The 19785-nt window shown below is 42.5% G+C and overlaps 1 protein-coding gene across 1 annotated transcript; it reads right to left on the reverse strand.

Moving 5' to 3' along the window:
• Positions 1-15319: 15319 nt before the first annotated feature.
• Positions 15320-17307, reverse strand: LOC117444458 (uncharacterized). The gene is made up of 7 exons (XM_034080011.2): positions 17205-17307; positions 16954-17094; positions 16636-16808; positions 16362-16498; positions 16113-16206; positions 15651-15978; positions 15320-15571 (listed from the first exon to the last, which is right to left on the reverse strand). Exons 1-7 carry the CDS (start codon positions 17299-17301, stop codon positions 15567-15569), a joined length of 975 nt encoding a protein of 324 aa, XP_033935902.1. The 5' UTR covers positions 17302-17307; the 3' UTR covers positions 15320-15566.
• Positions 17308-19785: the final 2478 nt, after the last annotated feature.

Below are 19785 nucleotides of genomic sequence, written 5' to 3' on the forward strand. Positions count from 1 at the left end.
GCGAGCGTCTATCGGCGTCAAAAGTTCAACAATGTTCAACTTTTGAGGCTCGAGGCTTGCTCGAAGCTGGCGTCAGCCAATCAAATCCCGTTTTTGAATTCCCGTCATTACAAGCGCTAGCCAATCAAACCGCGTGTATGCAGGTCTCGACTATTTTCCTTATGTCAGAAAATGGAGGACAAATTAATCATTTCCGTGGCAAATGTCCCAGTCTTGTATGACTGTACTCTGTTCACCTACCGGGACCTAAACCGGAGGAACCAGGCATGGCGGGAGGTGGCAGAGACAGTTGGTGAAACTGGTAGGTTTTCAACTGTTTGGAGAGTTTATATCCAGTTTACTTCGTTTTAGCATTGAACAGACAGCTAGTAATGTAGCATAATAACATATTGTGGTGACCACCTTCGATCGCCTCCGACTCCCATATCTCTCGGCACTACAATATCATATATATTAATAAAAAATTATTATAAGTATAAGCATAATATATAACATAACATATAATACATGCACAGCTATCAAGCATAGACAGTATATTTAGCCAGCATGGAATGTAGCATAAAAATAGCATTCATTAATGGAGGAATAATTTAGTAAATTAACAAAATTCACTTTATTATTTATTAACTTTATTATTTCATTTCATTAGAGAACGTCTGCAAGAAAAGATGAAAGAAGTCTGCTGTCTGCTGTGACCAATGGCCCAGCCAACCCCACCAGTGGTGGAGGAGGATGAGGACTTTCAATTCTTCAAGAGCCTCTTGCCCACCATGAGGCAGATGATAAAGGCACAGAGGGCAAGAGTCCGCCTCGGGGTACACCAGCTCATTTTTGAGGTGGACCAGGAGAACAATGTATAATTTTATAATTTTTTCACACATACTGATCCACATTACATTTTTTTACACTCATCACACACACTTCACTCAAATTCACCAAATAAAACATTATTTCAAGTATGTTATGGCTATACCGTGTCTTCACTTGTTCATGTGGTTTGTCAGTTGCAACATACCAGAAGCTTCATGTATGTTGGAATATATAATGTGCTTTCTTCTGTAATTGGTCATGTGAAAACATATTGAAATTATGAGTGGTTTATCAGTAAAAAACAGGGCTGAAGGAAAAAGGTTGTTAGTCAAGTCATAATATAATAATATCAATTCAAGAAAACATGTTTATTAGCAATGTTTGATTTTAAAATGGCTCATTTGGAATATTTGCTCTTTAAAGAAAATGGGTAGCTCTTAAAAGAGCTTTTGGTTTGGAGGAGCCATGGTGACCCTACACCACGTTCTGCTGCCATGACACTGCACCCTCCTCATTCAATAGGAGCAGAAGGTCTCCCGCAGTTGGATGGATCGGCGTGTGGCGTTGTTTGAGCCCATCATAGGTGCATCGCGCAGGGTTGGAGCTTCATCACTCGACTTTGCGACGACAGGTGTGCATGATGACCTTCCTATTGTCTTCCTGCGGAGGACGTTGTGCAACACACAGGTGGCCTTCACACACAACTCTGTTACCTCCGGGCTGGTGGTGATGACACGCCGGAACATTCTCCACTGGGATGAGAGGATGCCAAACGCACATTCAACCACCAACCTGGCCGAGGCGGTAGTTGAACAGCCTCCTGTGAGCTGACGTCCAGGGAACGGACGCAGCAGGTTGTCCAGCAGCGGAAAAGCCTCATCCCCAACGAAGACACGGGGGAGAAGGCCCAGCCGCTCTGCTCCTGGGATGACGGTGTCAGGCGGTAGCTGCAGACTGCCACCTCGGAGGCTCTCTCCAAATGCAGAATTCCGCAGGCTTCCACCGTCGCTGCTCCTTCCAAAACCTCCGACATCCACTACCCTGAAGAGGTACTGGGCGTCCACGACAGCCAGCAGTACCAAGGAGTGGGTGGACTTTGCCGGAGCCTGGATCACCACGTGCTTCCCATCAATGGCACCAACGCAATTTGGAAAGTTCCAGCGCTCCTGAAACCCAGCAGCGATGGCTCTCCAGTCCTCCGTCTGTGGTACCGGCATGGTCTCCTCGACCAGCGCGGTCCAGGTGGCACCCGCAACCTCCTTGACGATGACAGCCACTGTTGTATGCCCGACCCGATAGCTGAATGCTATGGTTCTGTACGAGTCACCGGTTGCTAGGTACCTGAGAAAAAAGTAATATACATGATTTAAAAAAAATAAAAAGTTATACGCCACGCAGACACACACACCACAGACACACACACACCAACATACCACAGACACACACACACACCAACATACCACAGACACACACACCAACATACCACAGACACACAATTACACCACAGGCAGACACATACACACCACAGACACACCAACATACCACAGACACACAATTACACCACAGGCAGACACATACACACCACATACACACAATTACACCACAGGCAGACACACACACACACACATCACAGACAGACACACACACAGACATACCACAGACACACACACCAACATACCACAGACACACAATTACACCACAGGCGGACACACACACAACGCAGACACACAAACATACCACAGACACATCACAGACACACAATTACACCACAGGCAGACACACACACCGCAGACACACACACACCACAGACACACAATTACACCACAGGCAGACACACACACACATCACAGACACACCAACATACCACAGACACACCAACATACCACAGACACACAATTACACCACACACACCCACAGACACACAATTACACCACACACACACACACACACACACACACACACACACACACACACACACACACACACACACACACACACACACACACACACACACACACGTTTACCTAGCTATCTTAATTAATGTCATTCATCTGAACTAAATCACAGACTTCATTCATCCATTGCATGCATTCTCTCTCTTTATATACAGAGTCATATTAAAGAAGTAGAAATACACAAAACGTACCGTAGGCAGATGGCGAGTCGCAGATGTGCTGAAACAGTACACCATCCAGGCGGATCTCTTGGACAAGAACGTGGTATTCTCCCCGTTGCAGACGTTTTCTGAGTATCGGATGTACCCAACAGCGACGCACTATACGTGGCCTCCCGCGAGACATTGAATAAACCAACGCTACCGTTGCTACAAAACCGGCATCCATTTTGGCAATAGTAAAGAAGAGCCGGGCTTTTTTTTGCTTTGTATGCCGGGGGCGGGCGGGAGATTCCTGATTGGTTGTTGGTCGCCTTGGGCGCGAGAAAGCGCCAAGCCTCGGACACGCCCAGCTTCAAGCTTTTCTGACGCCTGTAGTGTGTACGGGCCGTTACGGCTCTGAGTCCGCACGAGTCTGCTGTGTGTTGCACAGTGAGTCAGGATTTGCGAATCTGAGTCTGTGAAGTTCCGCTGACTAACTCGTAGGCTACTGGTCTCTCTCGGTCATTGTCCTGGATTCACGGATCCCACGATTTTGATTAAGTCCATTATGTATCCGGCTCTAAATGAAGTTTCAGTATAGACTTCTAACAAAATTGTCATGTTGTGCAACAGTCTCCTGCGTGTAATAGCTGCATTTCCAATAAGGATCTTACTTGACAAAACGTTTATTTTGAACATAGCACACAAAAAGAAACAAACAATGACAAATAATAGAAAATTGCAAAACAGTTAGAATATATATAATGTCTTAATTATACAATTATTATTACAAATGTCTAATATCTTTTAATACATTTAAAAATTAAGACTTTGTGTGAACACAGTTCAACAAAGCAAAAATATATATTATTTTTTAAGTAAGGTTACCGATGAAAAACAATGAAGAACTCTGTGTTAGAGGAATGTATTATTGGCCATAAGACTGTTAAACACCTGAACTTTGAAACAACATCCATAACATTAATCTGGCTGCTACTTAGAAATGATTTATCTAATCATATTCCAATAACTTGTATATAGAATCTTATTGAATTATTTCACTTTTTACTATTTTTGTTTTTGTATTTACTTGCACTATTTTCTTCTGTGTATCTGTTTTATTGTGTTGCACTGTTTGAGGCGCCTGGGACCTAAGATTTCCATCGTCATAACTACACTGTAGCCATAGGCGGCGCGTGAGGCTCAGGTTTGGGAAGGCTAAATCACTTTTTTTTACCTGACGCTGCCCGCCTCCGGCGTCTATAGAAAAGAGATCAACTCACCAATCAGAGCTCAGTGTGCGGAGTTTAAATCTATCAAGTCATATTACAGGATAAAGGAAATACAGTTTAAACTGCTGTATGCAGAGAAGACGCCGACGTGTCACACTTATCATTCATATCACATTCAATCAGATCATCGATCATATAATATCATAATTAGGGCTGTCAGTCGATTAAAATATTTAATCGCGATTAATCGCATGATTGTCCATAGTTAATCGCGAATAATCGCAAATTAATCGCACATTTTTTATCTGTTCTAAATGTACCATAGAGGAATATTTTTCAAGTTTTTAATACTCTTATCAACATATGAGTGGACAAATATGCTTTATGCTAATGTTTATTATCATTTGAACAATGACAAATATTCTCATGAATATTAAACACAACAACCTCTGAACATTACAAATATTCGCCTCAATTCAACCTGTGTGTGTGTGTGTGTGTGTGTGTGTGTGTGTGTGTGTGTGTGTGTGTGTGTGTGTGTGTGTGTGTGTGTGTGTGTGTGTGTGTGTGTGTGTGTGTGTGTGTGTGTGTGTGTGAGTGAGAGAGAGAGAGAGTGTGAGAGAGAGTGTGAGAGAGAGTGTGATCGTTGGAACTATGTGCAACTCAAGGCATATGCTCGAACGGGAGCTGCCTGGACGCTGCAATCATGTTGCTGCAATCATGAGTGTGCTGACTTCTCGTACAATGTCCCGCTGTCTGCTTCCTGCATCAAGTCAAGTGCTCGGTGCAGTTGTGTGGATAGAGCGCTCCTCTGTTTTCATTTAAACAGCTCCTTATATCCGTTAGCGCAGCTAGCTAGCACCAGATGCTAACAACAACAATAGCCGCGTTCACACTGCGGTACGGTAATGCACGTAAGGTCTCTCTCTCGCTCGCTCGGGCCACACACACCCTCCCGGTCCTCCCGATGGCCAGTCGGTGCCTGCCGGTGAGCGTGGAAGTGTGGTCTGCCACAAGCGGGCGGCAGGAGCGGGGCTGTCAGCATCAGCTTGTAGATGGTATTTTAAACTCGATGCGCTCTGAAACTACGGGGCGGCCGAGGACAAAAAATACACATGCGTTAATCGCGTTAAAATAATTAGTGGCGTTAATTTTTTTTTGCGTTAACTTGACAGCCCTAATCATAATATAGCCAGATATTATCTCCTTATTCTGAGCCCGTATCTGGCCGTGCAACACTCAGTGTCCACATACTGTATGCAGAAAGCTTATTTTAAGCAACGCATTAAGTTGATGAAACACTCAACTCAAATGTAATTAAAGTCAGATCCACTCGTGTCTTAGATGGGGCAGTGATATCATAAACCTGTATTCACCTTGCAGGTGGCTTGTATCCTGGATTATATGTTTAAATCATGGATGTTTAAAGTTCAGGCGGCGGAGCTCAAGTCTAGTTTCTCCACCTGGAGATATTCTCACTATTTCACTTTTGTCGAGCACAAGAAAAGAACGTTTTAGTTCAATGTAATTGTGTCCTGGCGGGTCAAAGAGCATATCTACTGCCCAAACCAGTCGTTCAAATCTCTTAAAAACATCTGCAGAAACAACATGCTGGGACGAAGCTAGTAGCTAAGACCACGAGACTCAGCCGACGCCACTCACACCTGCACCTAAAAAACTTTTTCCAACTACCTGGAGAAAGAATATACAAAAATGTAAAGCCAGCTAATATCGATGCTATCCAGATTGCATATAATGCATGTCAAGTTGATCAACAGATTGTATTATTCTCCAATGCAATAACAGTACTGAAATGAAGGCTATAAGGGCATTAATATAATGGGAGCCCTTTTTTTAAGTAACTAAAACGTTACTTTTCACAGTAACGCATTGCTTTTTGGTGTAAGTAATCAGTAAAGTAACTGAGTTACTTTTTAAATGAAGTAACTAGTAATGGTAACTAGTTACTGGTTTCCAGTAACTAGCACAACACTGCTTTTCATTAATGAAGTATGACGCTGCGCTGTCAGTACACTTTTCCCTGTTTGTGATTGGTTAAATGTTGCTAACCCCGCCCCTTTCACATGAACGTGCTCTCAGCTGGTGAGAGAAGCCCTGGCTTGATTTACCGAGTTGATATTAACCAGCGTCGAGATCTCGTTTGTTGGGTTTAGTTTAGATAACTCAAACATATCCAGGGTTTGAACTGGCTTCGTAGTACAGGGCACAGGTGGCTGCATAGCAGTGCTAATGTCAAAGACACAAACATTATATTTTTATTTTACCAGGATGCAGTGACACAAATATTTGGGAAGGCTTAGCCTACAGCACCCGCCGCCCCTGACTGTAGCTATGTTCGTATGACCAATAAAAGCCTTGAACCTTCATGTATGTAGGTACTGTCAAACAAGAACAAACTAATATCATATGCTAACTGTCATCTCTTTTTTATTTTTGTTTCAGCGTCACCTGTCCCCAGAGGAGTTCCTCCAAGTGTTCGGCATGACTGTGGAGGATTTGGACCGGCTGGCTCTGTGGAAGAAAAATGATCTCAAGAAACAGGCCCGACTGTTTTAACAACATATGGACGTATGTTAAATACTGCCATAACTAGAGCGAGAGACTTTAGGGGGGGGAGAAAGAGATATTCAGTCTTCTGCTCAATGTCACTGCCATGGCTAAGAACCTGTTCGAGATCTCGAACCAAATCCATGGACTTCTGATGTACCGAGGGAAGGCCACAGAGACATGATGCACAGATGGACTGCTAAACTGTTACATGTCGCTGTGTGCTGGAGCGGTGCAAGCAATAGAGACTTTTAGTGATGTGCTTTTCTTAAGCCTGAAGGATGGGGGAGACATGGCTGCCCCTATTGGGCCACACGTGGGGATATCTGTGATCAGAGCCACAGTACTTTAAACATAAAGAGGAGAATGTTGGCTTTGCCTTATTTGTTATAAGTAGTTATGAGTGTGCAGCACCAGCAACCTGAATGAGTAGAATGTAGACATCAGTTACGACACGTTATCAGTGTGAATGATTAGATGAGGAGAATGAGTGAGCGAGCACACAGCAGCATCACTTTGCTTTGGTTTAGAAGGATGCATTTAGTTTACAAGTGTCCCTGTTGTGGCTCTATCACCTGAAATACTGTGTCTCTCTGCTTTACACTCATTGATAGAGAATGAATCGAGTTACAATCTGAGGTGTATTCAACTTCTTTTAAATTGTAGGTGTGATCTGCATTAATTTGTGTGCAAATGAAAACCAAAGTGAGAATGCGACTATACATATTAGGCGATCACTTCCATGTAGTGTCCTGGGTAAATAGTCAAAGGTCACGAGTAGATACAGTGCACTCCTCAGCTGTATGGTAACCTTACATCATGTGCACTCCAGTAGATTCAATAGATACAGAACACAGCAGTGCAGTCCTCCTGCTCCAAGTTCCCAGCTCATTGCAATAGAATGATGACTAAAGGTTTTAGGATGAGGACTGCAGTCATCCATACATTTACATTCACTGTTATTTATATTCTTTTAGAATGATAATGTTGTAGTTACAGGGAATATATTGACTCACAATAAAACACTCTGTAAGGTTTTTAACTCACTGAAAAAGATCCAGGGTTGTTGAAGACTTTACTTCCTTTGAATGCTGTTATTTTTGATTTTGTCACAAAAAATGTAAACTTGAAACAAATCCAGTCTCCTTCCGTTGTGTGGGGGAGAAATGCATCTTCCATTTCTTGTCAACTGAATGTGTTTCTCAATGGGAGATATCACTTTTTACCGACCGGCTTTGGTACGTTTGCCTGACAGATGGATCATCCAATCACCTGCCAGGTACGTGTCTGATCTTTTCTAGTTGCCACTGATGTGTTCTAAGTTGCTTGTTTGTCACAAACCATCTGGCACAAAGACTGTGTGGACTGAGACGCATCTTAGGAGTCCGAGTGGCATTTCAAACCACCATCAAATTTGGTTTGAAACAAGAAATTGCGATTTTCATTAAGCTGTTGATGTAAAATCAATGTGTGTGTGTGTGTGTGTGTGTGGTGTGTGTGTTGTGTGTGTGTGTGTGTGTGTGTGTGTGTGTGTGTGTGTGTGGTGTGTGTGTGTTGTGTGTGTGTGTGTGTTGTGTGTGTGTTGTGTGTTTTAATCAGCTGGATAGCACAAATACTTTAAAATACCCATAATTCAATTAAAGTAGTGCTCATACTTTTTTCTTGCACAGAACATAACAGGGAACCATCCATGTAATGTGTGTGGCAATGAGATAATCCCCCTTTGTATCACATCACAGCTTCTGAGATCGGGTCAACTTGACCCGACGACAGCAGGAAAGCTAAATAAACTAAACTTGACTCAAAGTATACATTTTAAATGATTTTATTGACTTAAAGATGAGTGCATTGCTTCCTGTAAGAAACAAATATCTGTTCCACTGAGTACCAACGTTTTTAAATATGAATAAGATGCATGAAAACATATGATTCAAATCAGGATATAAATTATATATGAACATAACCTTTACAATAAAGATGTAAAATATACCGAGATGAATAGATTATAATTATTTATTGATTTTAATTGATTGAATCAGCTACAATATTTTTGTATTGAATGAATGTGCATACTGTTAATGCTTAATACAGTATTCTTAACAATATCATTATCATTCATATTCTTCCTCTTTAAATGTTCATCATTTCCATGATGTTGTCCTCGAGACATTTGTCTCTGATTGCTTTTATTGTTCATTTTAAGAAATCTAAGAGTTTTTGTTAATGTAATCAATGTGGGGAAACTGGAGTAACCCCGCCTCTATTTTGAACGGAAAAATACTCCTGGACATTTGTTCCTTCAAAGTGGCTGTCCACTCTGAGAGTTTTTTTTACTTGATTTCAGGAATCAGTTGGGAAAACCGAAGCACATTTTTCACTCGGAGGAAACCCGTGTGGATTTCGAAGGACAAAGACCCGTGGAGATCTACCCTTAATATCCCCCTAAATATTGCACGCTACAGGTTTTTCATTTGCAGTTAAATGCTAAAATGCGGGACAACCTGGAGGAACCCTGCGGCACCGTTCACTTACTGAACGCTCCTCCAGATGTTGGAGAAGGCTTTTCCAACAGACCTAAAGAATCTGCAGATGGTTCTATGTTTCTGAGGTGGGTTGAGCAGGTGATCATCGACGGACCAGACTATATAAGCTCCAAGTCCTGGGTCCTTTAAAATCAAACGGGCCAGGGACCATATCTTGAGAGCCCGCAATCTTGCACAAGAGTGGTAAACAATCTTGTCAAGGTCATTGAAGGTTGTTGGGGTGGTGTAAAGTCCCTGTGCTGCACCTCAGCCCAAACGTTATCAAAGAGGCTCTTAATGATGTCCTTGTCGTCCACCATAGTGCGCCCCCACTTTAGATTTCTTGAAGGCCAGCGTGACCAGCTTCTCCACAACAATCTGAATGCAGACTCTATTCAAATCCCACTGCCTGTTTGCGTCCTCCTCCAAAGGACTGGCAGTTCTCTCCTCACAAAGCGCGGCTCGCTCCAAAGCCTCGCCCCTCTCCAAGGCCTCTGACTGGAACGGAGCCTCAGGCCCCATTATGGCCTGTTGGACCCTTTGACTCTGGGTGGCGACCTGAGTGTTCACAAACCAGCTCATCAGCGACACGAAACGCCACGCCTGTTTGCGGATCTCCGCGTACATGTTGGCATGCACCTGAGGAACGAGCAACGTCCTGACGGACGAGTGCCTGACAGGCTCTGGGAAGTCACTGTGCGACATACCACTAGCAATGTGTCTGTACAACATGTCGCTGAGTGCCTCAATAAATACTAAATGCTTGACACTGGAGAAGTTCTTGAACCTTTTAAAGACACTAATTTCTTCCCTCCCTTTTCCCCTCCCTCAGTCATGAGAAGAGCACTTACGCTGCTCATCAGTGACATCATGGACTTCGTAGTTTCAGCTTTGGGCTCGGGTGGAATTTCTTTTAAGCTTTACCACCATGCGATGAATCCAAGCTTTGGCAACACGCTTTTGCCAAGCATTTCTTCACCCTCAGCTTTACGCCCTGCTTGCATTTGGTCTCCTGTTTTGTGTTGACTGGTGGACTTGCCATCATGCGTCCTCTCCTGATTCTCCTCCTGCTGGGTCAGAAGGGCTGTGATGCCCATCGCGGTGTTGGCGATCTCCAGAGAGCACTCCTCTTGCAGCAGATCATAAACCTGGTCAGGCAAATCGTCCAGGACGGGATCGGTGATTTTTCTCAGCTCCTGGTCAATGAGTTCTTCCACGGATTTTTGTTTGCGAATGTCAATCACTGAGTCCCCTGACGAACTCTGCTCCTCGACTCCTATTAGTAAGGACACCACTGAGACCGGTGACTCAGCTCTGGCTCCTCGTTATCCACCAATGGCTTTCTCCAGGGGGGGCGGGACTTTAATTTTCTCTGACGTGTTCTACGTTGGCTTCTCCTAATTCTCATTTTTCCGGCAAAGGCCTTCAGCATTGTGCAGATGTGCCCCACCATAATGTTGAGCCTGCAGGGGCGAATGACGCGCTCAGCAGTGTGCATCGGGGTAGAGAGGGCAGAGTTCACGCTCTCTGCCACCTCTTTGCTCATGACAGCTGCACAAAGCTCCACGCTGTCGTCCTCCACCTGGCTCGCAGGTCCAGAGCTTGGGCGATACTCTGGGAGAGCGCGTCCCCCAGGCTGGACCTGATGCTCTCCTCAGAGACAGACGTCTTCATGCCCGTACAAGCAGCCAAAATGGCCTTAGTTAGGGACGTTACAACCTCGACAACAAGGTCTGCCACCACGATTAGCGTGGCATCATCAGGTTTGCCTGACCTTACAGAAGCCACTGATCTCCTGACACCCCTTGAACAAAGGTCTCAACAATAGGAAACAGAGTCACTCTGAGCTCTGGCATTGCCTCTGTCTGTTGGCTGTTCATGGCCATTACAACTGTAATAACCCACTAACCAGCAATTTAAAACAATACTGTTATTGATTATTTTTAAATATCTAGCAACTGAACAATTTATGGTGATTATTTTTAAATATTTAGCAATTTAAAAAACAATCTGAATTATATTTAGATATCCTGATATTCAAAGAATAATGTGGATTGTTTTCAATGCTGTGTGGACTACTGTACTAAATGTGAAGGAACTGGTCTCAAGGTGACTGTCTGACAGCAGAATTTGCTCCTATCTGCTGGAAGATATGTCTACGTCATTCTAAACTTCAAGGGCCAAAGTGATCTAGAACGTGACGCCATAGATTGAAGCAGCGTGCGATCGCTAAGCCCCGCCCACCCACACAACGACCGCAGCTTTGCAACAGTTGCTAGGCAACCGCTGCCACTTGGTAATATCTGTTTCTTTTCAACCCTTTATAAACACATTTGAAGGCGTTTTTTCACACCTTTATTAACATGTTTTAAGGCTTTTTTCTTACGTTTTTTTTGCAGTAAGAAAACTCCAATATGATTTTGATAGAGTAACTAAAGTTTATATAAAGTATTTTTATTATGTTGCAATTTTAAACATGAAATAGTGACTCACTTTGTACAAATGTTTGATTAAGAATGGTTATGAATATTTACAAATCATATCAGTGAAATAGTGAAATCTTTGATTTTCTTATCTCTCATGTTGTGGACCAAAGCGCTCCACTAGAAGTAGCAAGGATTCTGCACACCACTTCCACACTTTGAAATCCAACTGGAGCGGCAAGAGTTTACTTTGCAGCTGGAATCTAGCAGAATCAGTGGATCACAAAATAATCTGAATCTTGTCAGGATTCAAGTAATGTGTTTGTGTTGTGAACGTTGTGAAGCAGCCATAGGCCCTTTCTCATTTCATCAAATCCCCCTCCTCGACTCCTCGGTCCTCCGGTAGTGACCCGGAAATGAATTTTAGCGCGCCATGTTGAAGGACATCTCATTTCTCTAAATGCACTTCGAGGACCGAGGACCGAGCGTCGAGGAGGCTCTCTGGAGGAGCTATAACCGAGGATACACTGATGGGTCCTCCACGGTTCCTTCATGGATGCATTTCCGGCAACAGAGATGTTTCAAAGAGTCGTGACGCACGGCCGGACTTATCTCAGCCAATGACAGCTCTGCATGCATCCCCTGGATATTATTGTATTAACTGCTTTCATCGCGACGTGATGTTTCCAGTGAGAACAGCTGTGAGGTCCGTGCAGAAAGCAGAGCAGTGTGTATAATATATATCACTCAGTATAACAGGCCTACTCTCTTTATTTGCTGTACGTTTTAGTAGATATCTACAAACAAAGTCGATATTTTTTCTAAAACCATTTAGTGCTTCACAATAAAATACACAACGGCTAGCCTGTTTTAGGAGCTGTATGTGCGTGTGTTCGGTGGTATGTGCGTGTGGTACAGTGTGGGCATAGATGCAGCGGACAGACAGGTCTCAGGGCGGACTGGCCATCGGGACGAATCCCGATGGGCCGGTACTGAAGTGGGCTGGTCGGACGATGTGGCCGGTCCGGTAACCGGCAGGGCTCGACATTAAATGCCCGCTGGCCCGGAAGCACTATTTAGACACCCCGGGCCAAGCATAACGTACCTTGCCCGCTCGTACCGCTAAAAATATTGCTTTAAAAAAATGGTCCTGTGTATTGGTATTTTGACAAGCAATGTAGTTAAATTGTTTCGTTTATCAACGCTACACAGCGCTCGGTGAGTCGGTTGTTGTTGTTGGGGGAAAAGCAAACAGCTGTTCGCTCAGCGCAGCGGGAGCAGGCTCCCGTGAGCGCGCTCCTTCACTACAGAGTATCGCGCCACCTGAACATTCGCCAAAAATGTTTTTAATACCAGCGGTAACCGGCCCAAGCGCCGGTAAAAAACAATCTTCAAATAAAAGAAAGTCACCGGAGGAGTTAAGGAGAGGGAGAGGAGAAGAAGAGGGAGAGGAGGTTTCAGCTTGATGGATGGAGTTGGCTTCTACACAGCAAATCAGCAGTGCTAATTTAACTCTTATAGAGTCAAATCCAACACTTTTAAAGTGTCTATATAGGTCCACACTGTTTTGAGTTAAAACTACACTTTTGAAAGTGTTAAAAGGTTTACACTAGGACAGAGTTCCAGCAACTCTCTCTATAGTTAAAAGTAACTCTGGTCAACACCGATCAGTGTTAAATGTACGCAACACTAGCTTGCAGTGTCAAAGGTTAACACCACAAGTGTACATTTTTAACACTAAATAGAGTTAAAGTCATATTAACACTATTAAGGATATAAAATGTAACTCAATATTTAACTCTTTAGAGTTGATTCATAAGCACTGTAGGGTGTCAATTTATAATTTCACCTACACACAATGCAACATTATTAATAAAAAACGATATAAAGAAAGACACAAGCCAAGTTTCAAAGTTTGCAGTTAACATGTAACTGTATTTGTGTGAAAACAACACATACAACATAGTCTTACATTAACATTCCACAGTACGTCCATGCAGTCCTTAACAGCACAGGTTACACAATATGACAATGTGGCACTATGTATGTTTTTCCATCCATCTCATTAGAAAACTGTTTGTCATAGGGTCTATAATAACGTAAATCATCAATAGAAATAACAGAACATGAATCAATCGTCTCCTCAATACAGTATGAACTATAGTGTTCATCAAAATACAGTGTGTCCACTTTGCAAATCAAAATGAAAGCTCGATCTTCATTTAGAATGATATTATTGATTTTTCCAAAAGTAGGAGTTTCTTTATCAGTTCTTATGGAAACAAAACATTCCAATTTGATAATCAGTTCCATAGTTCTTTACCCAGTTAATAGTTGACACGTCGCAGTATGCATTCACCTTAAATGCAGCACTTAAAGCCTCACCACCCTCCAAACTGTCGATCATTTCCTTCCTGACTGGACCAAACTCGAACCTCTGAAAATTAAAATTCTCCCAGTGATAAGCCAAATGTCTTTGGTGTTGTTTTACTAAGCTTTTTGTAATGTTTTTGAAATTCTTCACTGATCTTTTAAAAAAATGATGTTTGGCCTCAAATCTCATGCACCATACATGGAGGAGTGGACCTATTTTTCGAATACACCTTGGATAATGTATCATAAAATGATGCTTTGGAATAAGTCTTCTGTCAGGAAACAAAGATTTGAACAGCTTGTGGTGATCAATGATTAAATGCTTCAAATAATATGTCATACCATTTGTAATAATTGATGAAAAAACAATATTCACAATCTGAATCAAGAGGAGGAGCAGATTCGAACAATTGTTGTTTCTTTCAACAACATCACCAAGAATAAGGGGAGCATTTCGCAAGAGACACCATGACTGAATTGCATTCAATCCAAGATTTTTGCTCTCATCCATTTTTAAACCACTTGGCCTGTTCCGTCTCTCAGTATATCCGTAGTTGAAACTTTGGATCCTCATTGACAGTGTTTCCAGAGATAGACACTTCTGATTGACAAGGTACTGAAATACAAGTTTCAGTTCGTACTGCACTACACCTTCAAGCAAATCGTGCATGATGTCCACCGCGTAGTTATCAGAGGTGTGGAAACATGTTAGTGTATTGAGCAAGCATGTCTTCTTGACACCAAATGTTGACCCTAAAATAGGATTTTCCTGTAGAGCTGCACAATGTTCTGCATGGGTTTCTTTAGTACGAAAAACCATACCAGGGTCATCTTCAGTGAAGACGGACTGTAAATCTCCTTTGGTAGTTAAACAAAATCTACAACAATATGTTGCGCTGAAACACTCAACAAAACCAAACAGCCCGTGTAAACCCAGATTATCACCTGTTACTTGAATAACAGATCCTAGCAATGGCGAGTCAGAGAAAGGCACCTCTATCCCTTGCATTTCGAGTATTTTAAGATCATCAGTGAGAGGCTTTAGTATTGCATCAAATCCATATTTGTTCAGGTCTTGTGCATGAAAAAGTGCCACGACATGAATATTCATCAGCACAGAATTACATTTTGGGGGTAGGTTCCTCAATATGAAGTAAATACAACCAAGTTTGTGTATACCCTTCTTTGAACCTAAGGGATTTGCTGTCTCAAAATCGTCATAATAGAGTTGAACCTGTAGAGCGTGTTTTTGCTTGGAAAACAAATCATTGCTTTTCAGTCGTTTAAAGCTGAAAATAGTCTTAAATCAAGGTTATGCAACCGATAACATTGAAAGGTCTCAAGATTTTCAGTAAACAAAATCTGCAAGAGAAAATACTTGCCTGACTCATTTGAGTTTTGTTGTGCAGACAAGAGGTCATCAACATGAACATTAGAGTGTAGGTTCTTGCAGTCTGCCAAGATCCTAGGTTTGAAGAAAGTGGGCCATCTCGCCAACATTTTTCCAGAAATCTCTTCTCCAAACATCATTGTGAAATCTTGGTCAACCTACAGGAGAAACACCATGAGTCATGGCAACCCCTCAGACCATCCAAATAATAAACAAAATATGACATGTTGTTCTTACCAAGCCAGGGATGTCGAGGAAACACATCCAGGACTGTTGAAGAGGCTTGCTGGTCCCGAGTCATTGCTTGCCGACACTGAAATGTTGCCTTCATCTTCTCTTTGACAACTGATTCGTCAGCTGAATGCTTTATGAAGGATATTGCCTCTCTGCATTCCTCGCCAGTCAGTTGCTCACAAGTCAAGAGAAAATCCCTCTTGCTCTTTGGACCATCTTGATAGGTAGTGCTGGGGAAGCACCTCCGGGACTGAACCGCAGTGTTGCGCTGAACCGTCTTTATCCTCCATGCCAAGTAGCCAGATCCACCATCTGCATCATAGTAGTGTTCCTGTAACATCCAAAAATAAATCAAAACTGAGAACACAGAAGTGATAGCATTACAGGAAGGTTGTTCAAAAAGTTAAGAATGAACACACTTCCTTTTCACAAATTCGAATACAGGTCATTCATTCATAGACTTACGTATCCATTCTTTGAGTATGGATCTCTTAGACATGGAAATAGAGTGATGATGCCAAGAGCACACTTTTCTCGCACATGTGTTGGCGGGATCCTCCTTTAAAAAAATATATATATATTTTATCTTAAAAGTATAAATGCCTTACAGCTTTAGATTGTTTTAACATGTGAGCAGCTGTTTCCAAAATGTACATTACTTAGCACTATCTGTGAAAACATGATTAACACCAAAAGGGAATATTCAGTCCTTACCCATGAACTTCGATCATGTCAGCCACCAGTAGGTTTACCATCTGTCGTCGTGTACCATCCATCAATGTTTTAGTTGTCGCATACTCTTGCAAGATTTTTTCTCCCCCTAGCTTAGACTGGAGAACATCGCTGACCATCTAGAAGATAAAGAAGAATCATATGGGAAGTCATTATCTTGGGCATTCCATACAAATCATAGGTTATCTGCCCAATATATCCATGTTTAATGATTAATAAAGAACTGAGTAAATTGCAAAAGTGTAGTCCCCTGTACCTCTTTGGCTGATTCCCGATCAGCGTGGACTCTTTTCACTCCACTGTCTCTCTCAAGAACTATTCTTGCATCTGATGAATCAGACACCGCAGAGGATGAAGCATTGGTCACGGAGAATGAGGTGTCTGAAAGGTCCGACTCCAGCAAAGTGTGCGATACATTTTGAAGCACAACTGCAAGATAGATAAAAGAATGACATACTCAATGAAAGAAGAAAAAGAACATACTTTCAGCCCTCCAAACGATGTTACAGGGTAATCTCAGCAAAAACTCAGTAGGGATGGGTCCCTGATTTTCCATTGCGAGTCTGAATCTTACCTGAAGACTGTCCTGTGGACACTTTGACTGTAAGGTTCCCTGCTTGTAAAATCTCTTCAAAGACATCTGCATCCACCTCTGTCCCTGATTCATCAGTCAAGTGCAGCTCACTCTGTAGTGGTAAACCTAACTTTTCTATGACTGAGAGAGAATATTGAAATGTACCACCTGACAATATTGGTAGTTTAACTAAAACAAGATTCATTTGTTAGACTCAAACAATCAGTGATATGTATTCAAGTTATCCATACCTTTCAGAAGAAATGTACTGTAGCTTTCATAGCCTTCTTCAGTCTCAGCCACTTTCACATATTTCTGGCTTTCGCCATATCTTACTTTCACCAACATGGTGTCCTATAAGAATACAAATGTATTAGCAAACATATTACAGAAATATCTAACAGACCTGTTGCTACAAAAATATAATTATGCATTTAAGTTTCGTTGAAATAATTTAGCAAAATGCTAACAGTGGAGCTCAACACCAGTGGCTAACGATAGCAGTATTACTGACATGTGGAGCTGAACATGCTAACACGTGGAGCTAAAAACCCGTGGCTAACGATAGCAGCTAATATGACTGACAAGTTGAGCTATTAGCTGCTATCGTTAGCCTTGGGTGTTTAGCTTCACATGTTAGTAATATATATTAAAGTAGCATATATTAGCCTCACATCTAATTCATATTGCAGGAGCTACTATTGTTGGTCACAGGTGTTTACCTCCACGTGTTAGTTAGTAATATTAGCTACTATGGCGTTTAGCTCCACCTGTTAATATGAGTTGCTATCGTTAGCCGCAGGTGTTTAGCTTTACTTATAGCAGCTAAACTTACTAACACTTTAAGCTTACAACCCGCGGCTAACAATAGCAGCTAATATACTAACACATGGAGCTAAACGCCCCAATAACAGACTTTGTAATGATATTAAAAAGATGTTAGGTTAAACACCCCTGGCTAATGATAGCAGCACATATTACTAGCATGTGGAGCGAAGACAGCAGTCAATGTAAAATAATTAGTATGTATGTAGCTGAAGGTAAGCGCTGTTCAGTTAAATAAATAAATACCTGTACTAGGCTACTGGTTCGAAACATTTACTTACACGTTGGTCAGTTTATCCTCCAAATAGAATGTGGTGGTATGCTCCTCCGATTTGGGTCTCCCGCCTGGACTGCGCGCACACACATTCACAGTCACGGCCACACCCAACAGAGTAACAGCCAGTGATCCACAGAAAGAGAGATTGTAACACTGGATATGTAATTAAATCAACACTCTAGAGTTGTTTGGAGAATTCAACAATTGACTCCCTGTTTCAACACCAACTCGTTTTGAATAATAACTATCTTGGAGTTGAATGACACTTAAAATGAGTTGAAACAACTCTATATTTAAATTTCCAACTCCAACACTGAAAATATAACACTTTTGATGTTGCTTTGTAGGTGCAGTTACGCGTCCTAAAACCCTTTTATAATCTATCGATTAGATTTATGATTAGAACATTATAAAAGTAGGCTAGACATGTGGAGATTATCCGGCTGAACAAAACGTGCATCTATCAAACAGTTTTGTTTTCCACAGACTTTATTTCCAGCTATTTTCCAAAACCCTGTGGAGAAATCCTTTCTGTGGAGGGAACCAGCAGCTTACTTCCTGGTTTCAGGACGCGTCACTGCACCTCTCAATATGATGCCAGTCTAAACCATGGATGTATAATAAGAAGGGTGTGGAGGGGGAGTGAGCTATCAAGCCCTCAAACAGCGAGTCTGCGGCGGTGCTGATTTGAGACCGGTCTCTACCATGGATGTATAATAAGAACGTATAAACAAGGTCTTCTGTCGGCTCTGTGCATCAATGCCGACCCATGCTGACAGTTAGTAGACCATATAAAGGTATTGGCTTTAGGGAAGTGTCACAGCAGTTTAGGAGAATGAGGGTTCCGGTTCTAATCTATTACATAGCCTGACAGGAAGGCAGAAAGTGCATAGTGCGAACAAATAATAATAATAGCAGACATTTTTTAATAATGACCACAATATCATTATTTTAATAAACCAAATATGAACAATTGAGGAAAAGGAGGAAGAACTGATTATTCAAATGTTGTAGTAAAGTAGTAATGTAGTTAGTGCATAAATTACTATGGCAACAAATGTGTTAATTTTCTTCATTATTAGTCGATTTTTGTTTTGGACGAAATGCTCCGGGCCAGTGGTTACAGTGGGGGGGCCAGAGGTTACAGTGGGGGGGGGGCGGTGGTTACAGTGGGGGGGCCGGTGGTTACAGTAGGGGGGGGCAGAGGTTACAGTGGGGGGGCCAGAGGTTACAGTGGGGGGGCCACCGGAGGGAGTCCACCGGAGGGAGACATTATTTACCCTTACTGTCTACCCCCCACCCCCCGTAAATACAACGTTTGGCCCGTAATTTATTTCCCTCATTGTAGCGACCAGAGGGGAGAGGGGGGGGGATATATCCAGTCTCTGATAGTGTTACGTTATTATGAGTGCTCTGTTTGATTCTGAAATTGTATATATTTATTAGGGCTGTCAAGTTAACGCGTTAATAACGCGTTAACGCAACAAAAAATTAACGCCACTAATTATTTTAACGCGATTAACGCATGTGTATTTTTTGTCCTCGGCCGCCCCGTAGTTTCAGAGCGCATCGAGTTTAAAATACCAACTACAAGCTGCCGCTGACAGCCCCGCTCCTGCCGCCCGCTTGTGGCAGACCACACTTCCACGCTCACCGGCAGGCACCGACTGGCCATCGGGAGGACCGGGAGGGTGTGTGGATGTGTGGCCCGCCCCGAGCGAGCGAGAGAG

The sequence above is a fragment of the Pseudochaenichthys georgianus genome, unplaced genomic scaffold, assembly GCF_902827115.2.
Source record: "Pseudochaenichthys georgianus unplaced genomic scaffold, fPseGeo1.2 scaffold_813_arrow_ctg1, whole genome shotgun sequence".
Taxonomy (NCBI): domain Eukaryota; kingdom Metazoa; phylum Chordata; class Actinopteri; order Perciformes; family Channichthyidae; genus Pseudochaenichthys; species Pseudochaenichthys georgianus.

Bases quoted from the DNA above. Each gene is read 5' to 3' on its own strand.
- LOC117444458 (XM_034080011.2), bottom strand. From the start codon at position 17,301: ATGTTGGTGAAAGTAAGATATGGCGAAAGCCAGAAATATGTGAAAGTG. The intron at 16,499-16,635 runs GTACAGGGGACT...TTTATCTTCTAG, and splicing joins ATCGGGAATCAGCCAAAGAG to ATGGTCAGCGATGTTCTCCA. The intron at 15,979-16,112 runs GTAAGTCTATGA...TGGATGTTACAG, and splicing joins CATACTCAAAGAATGGATAC to GAACACTACTATGATGCAGA.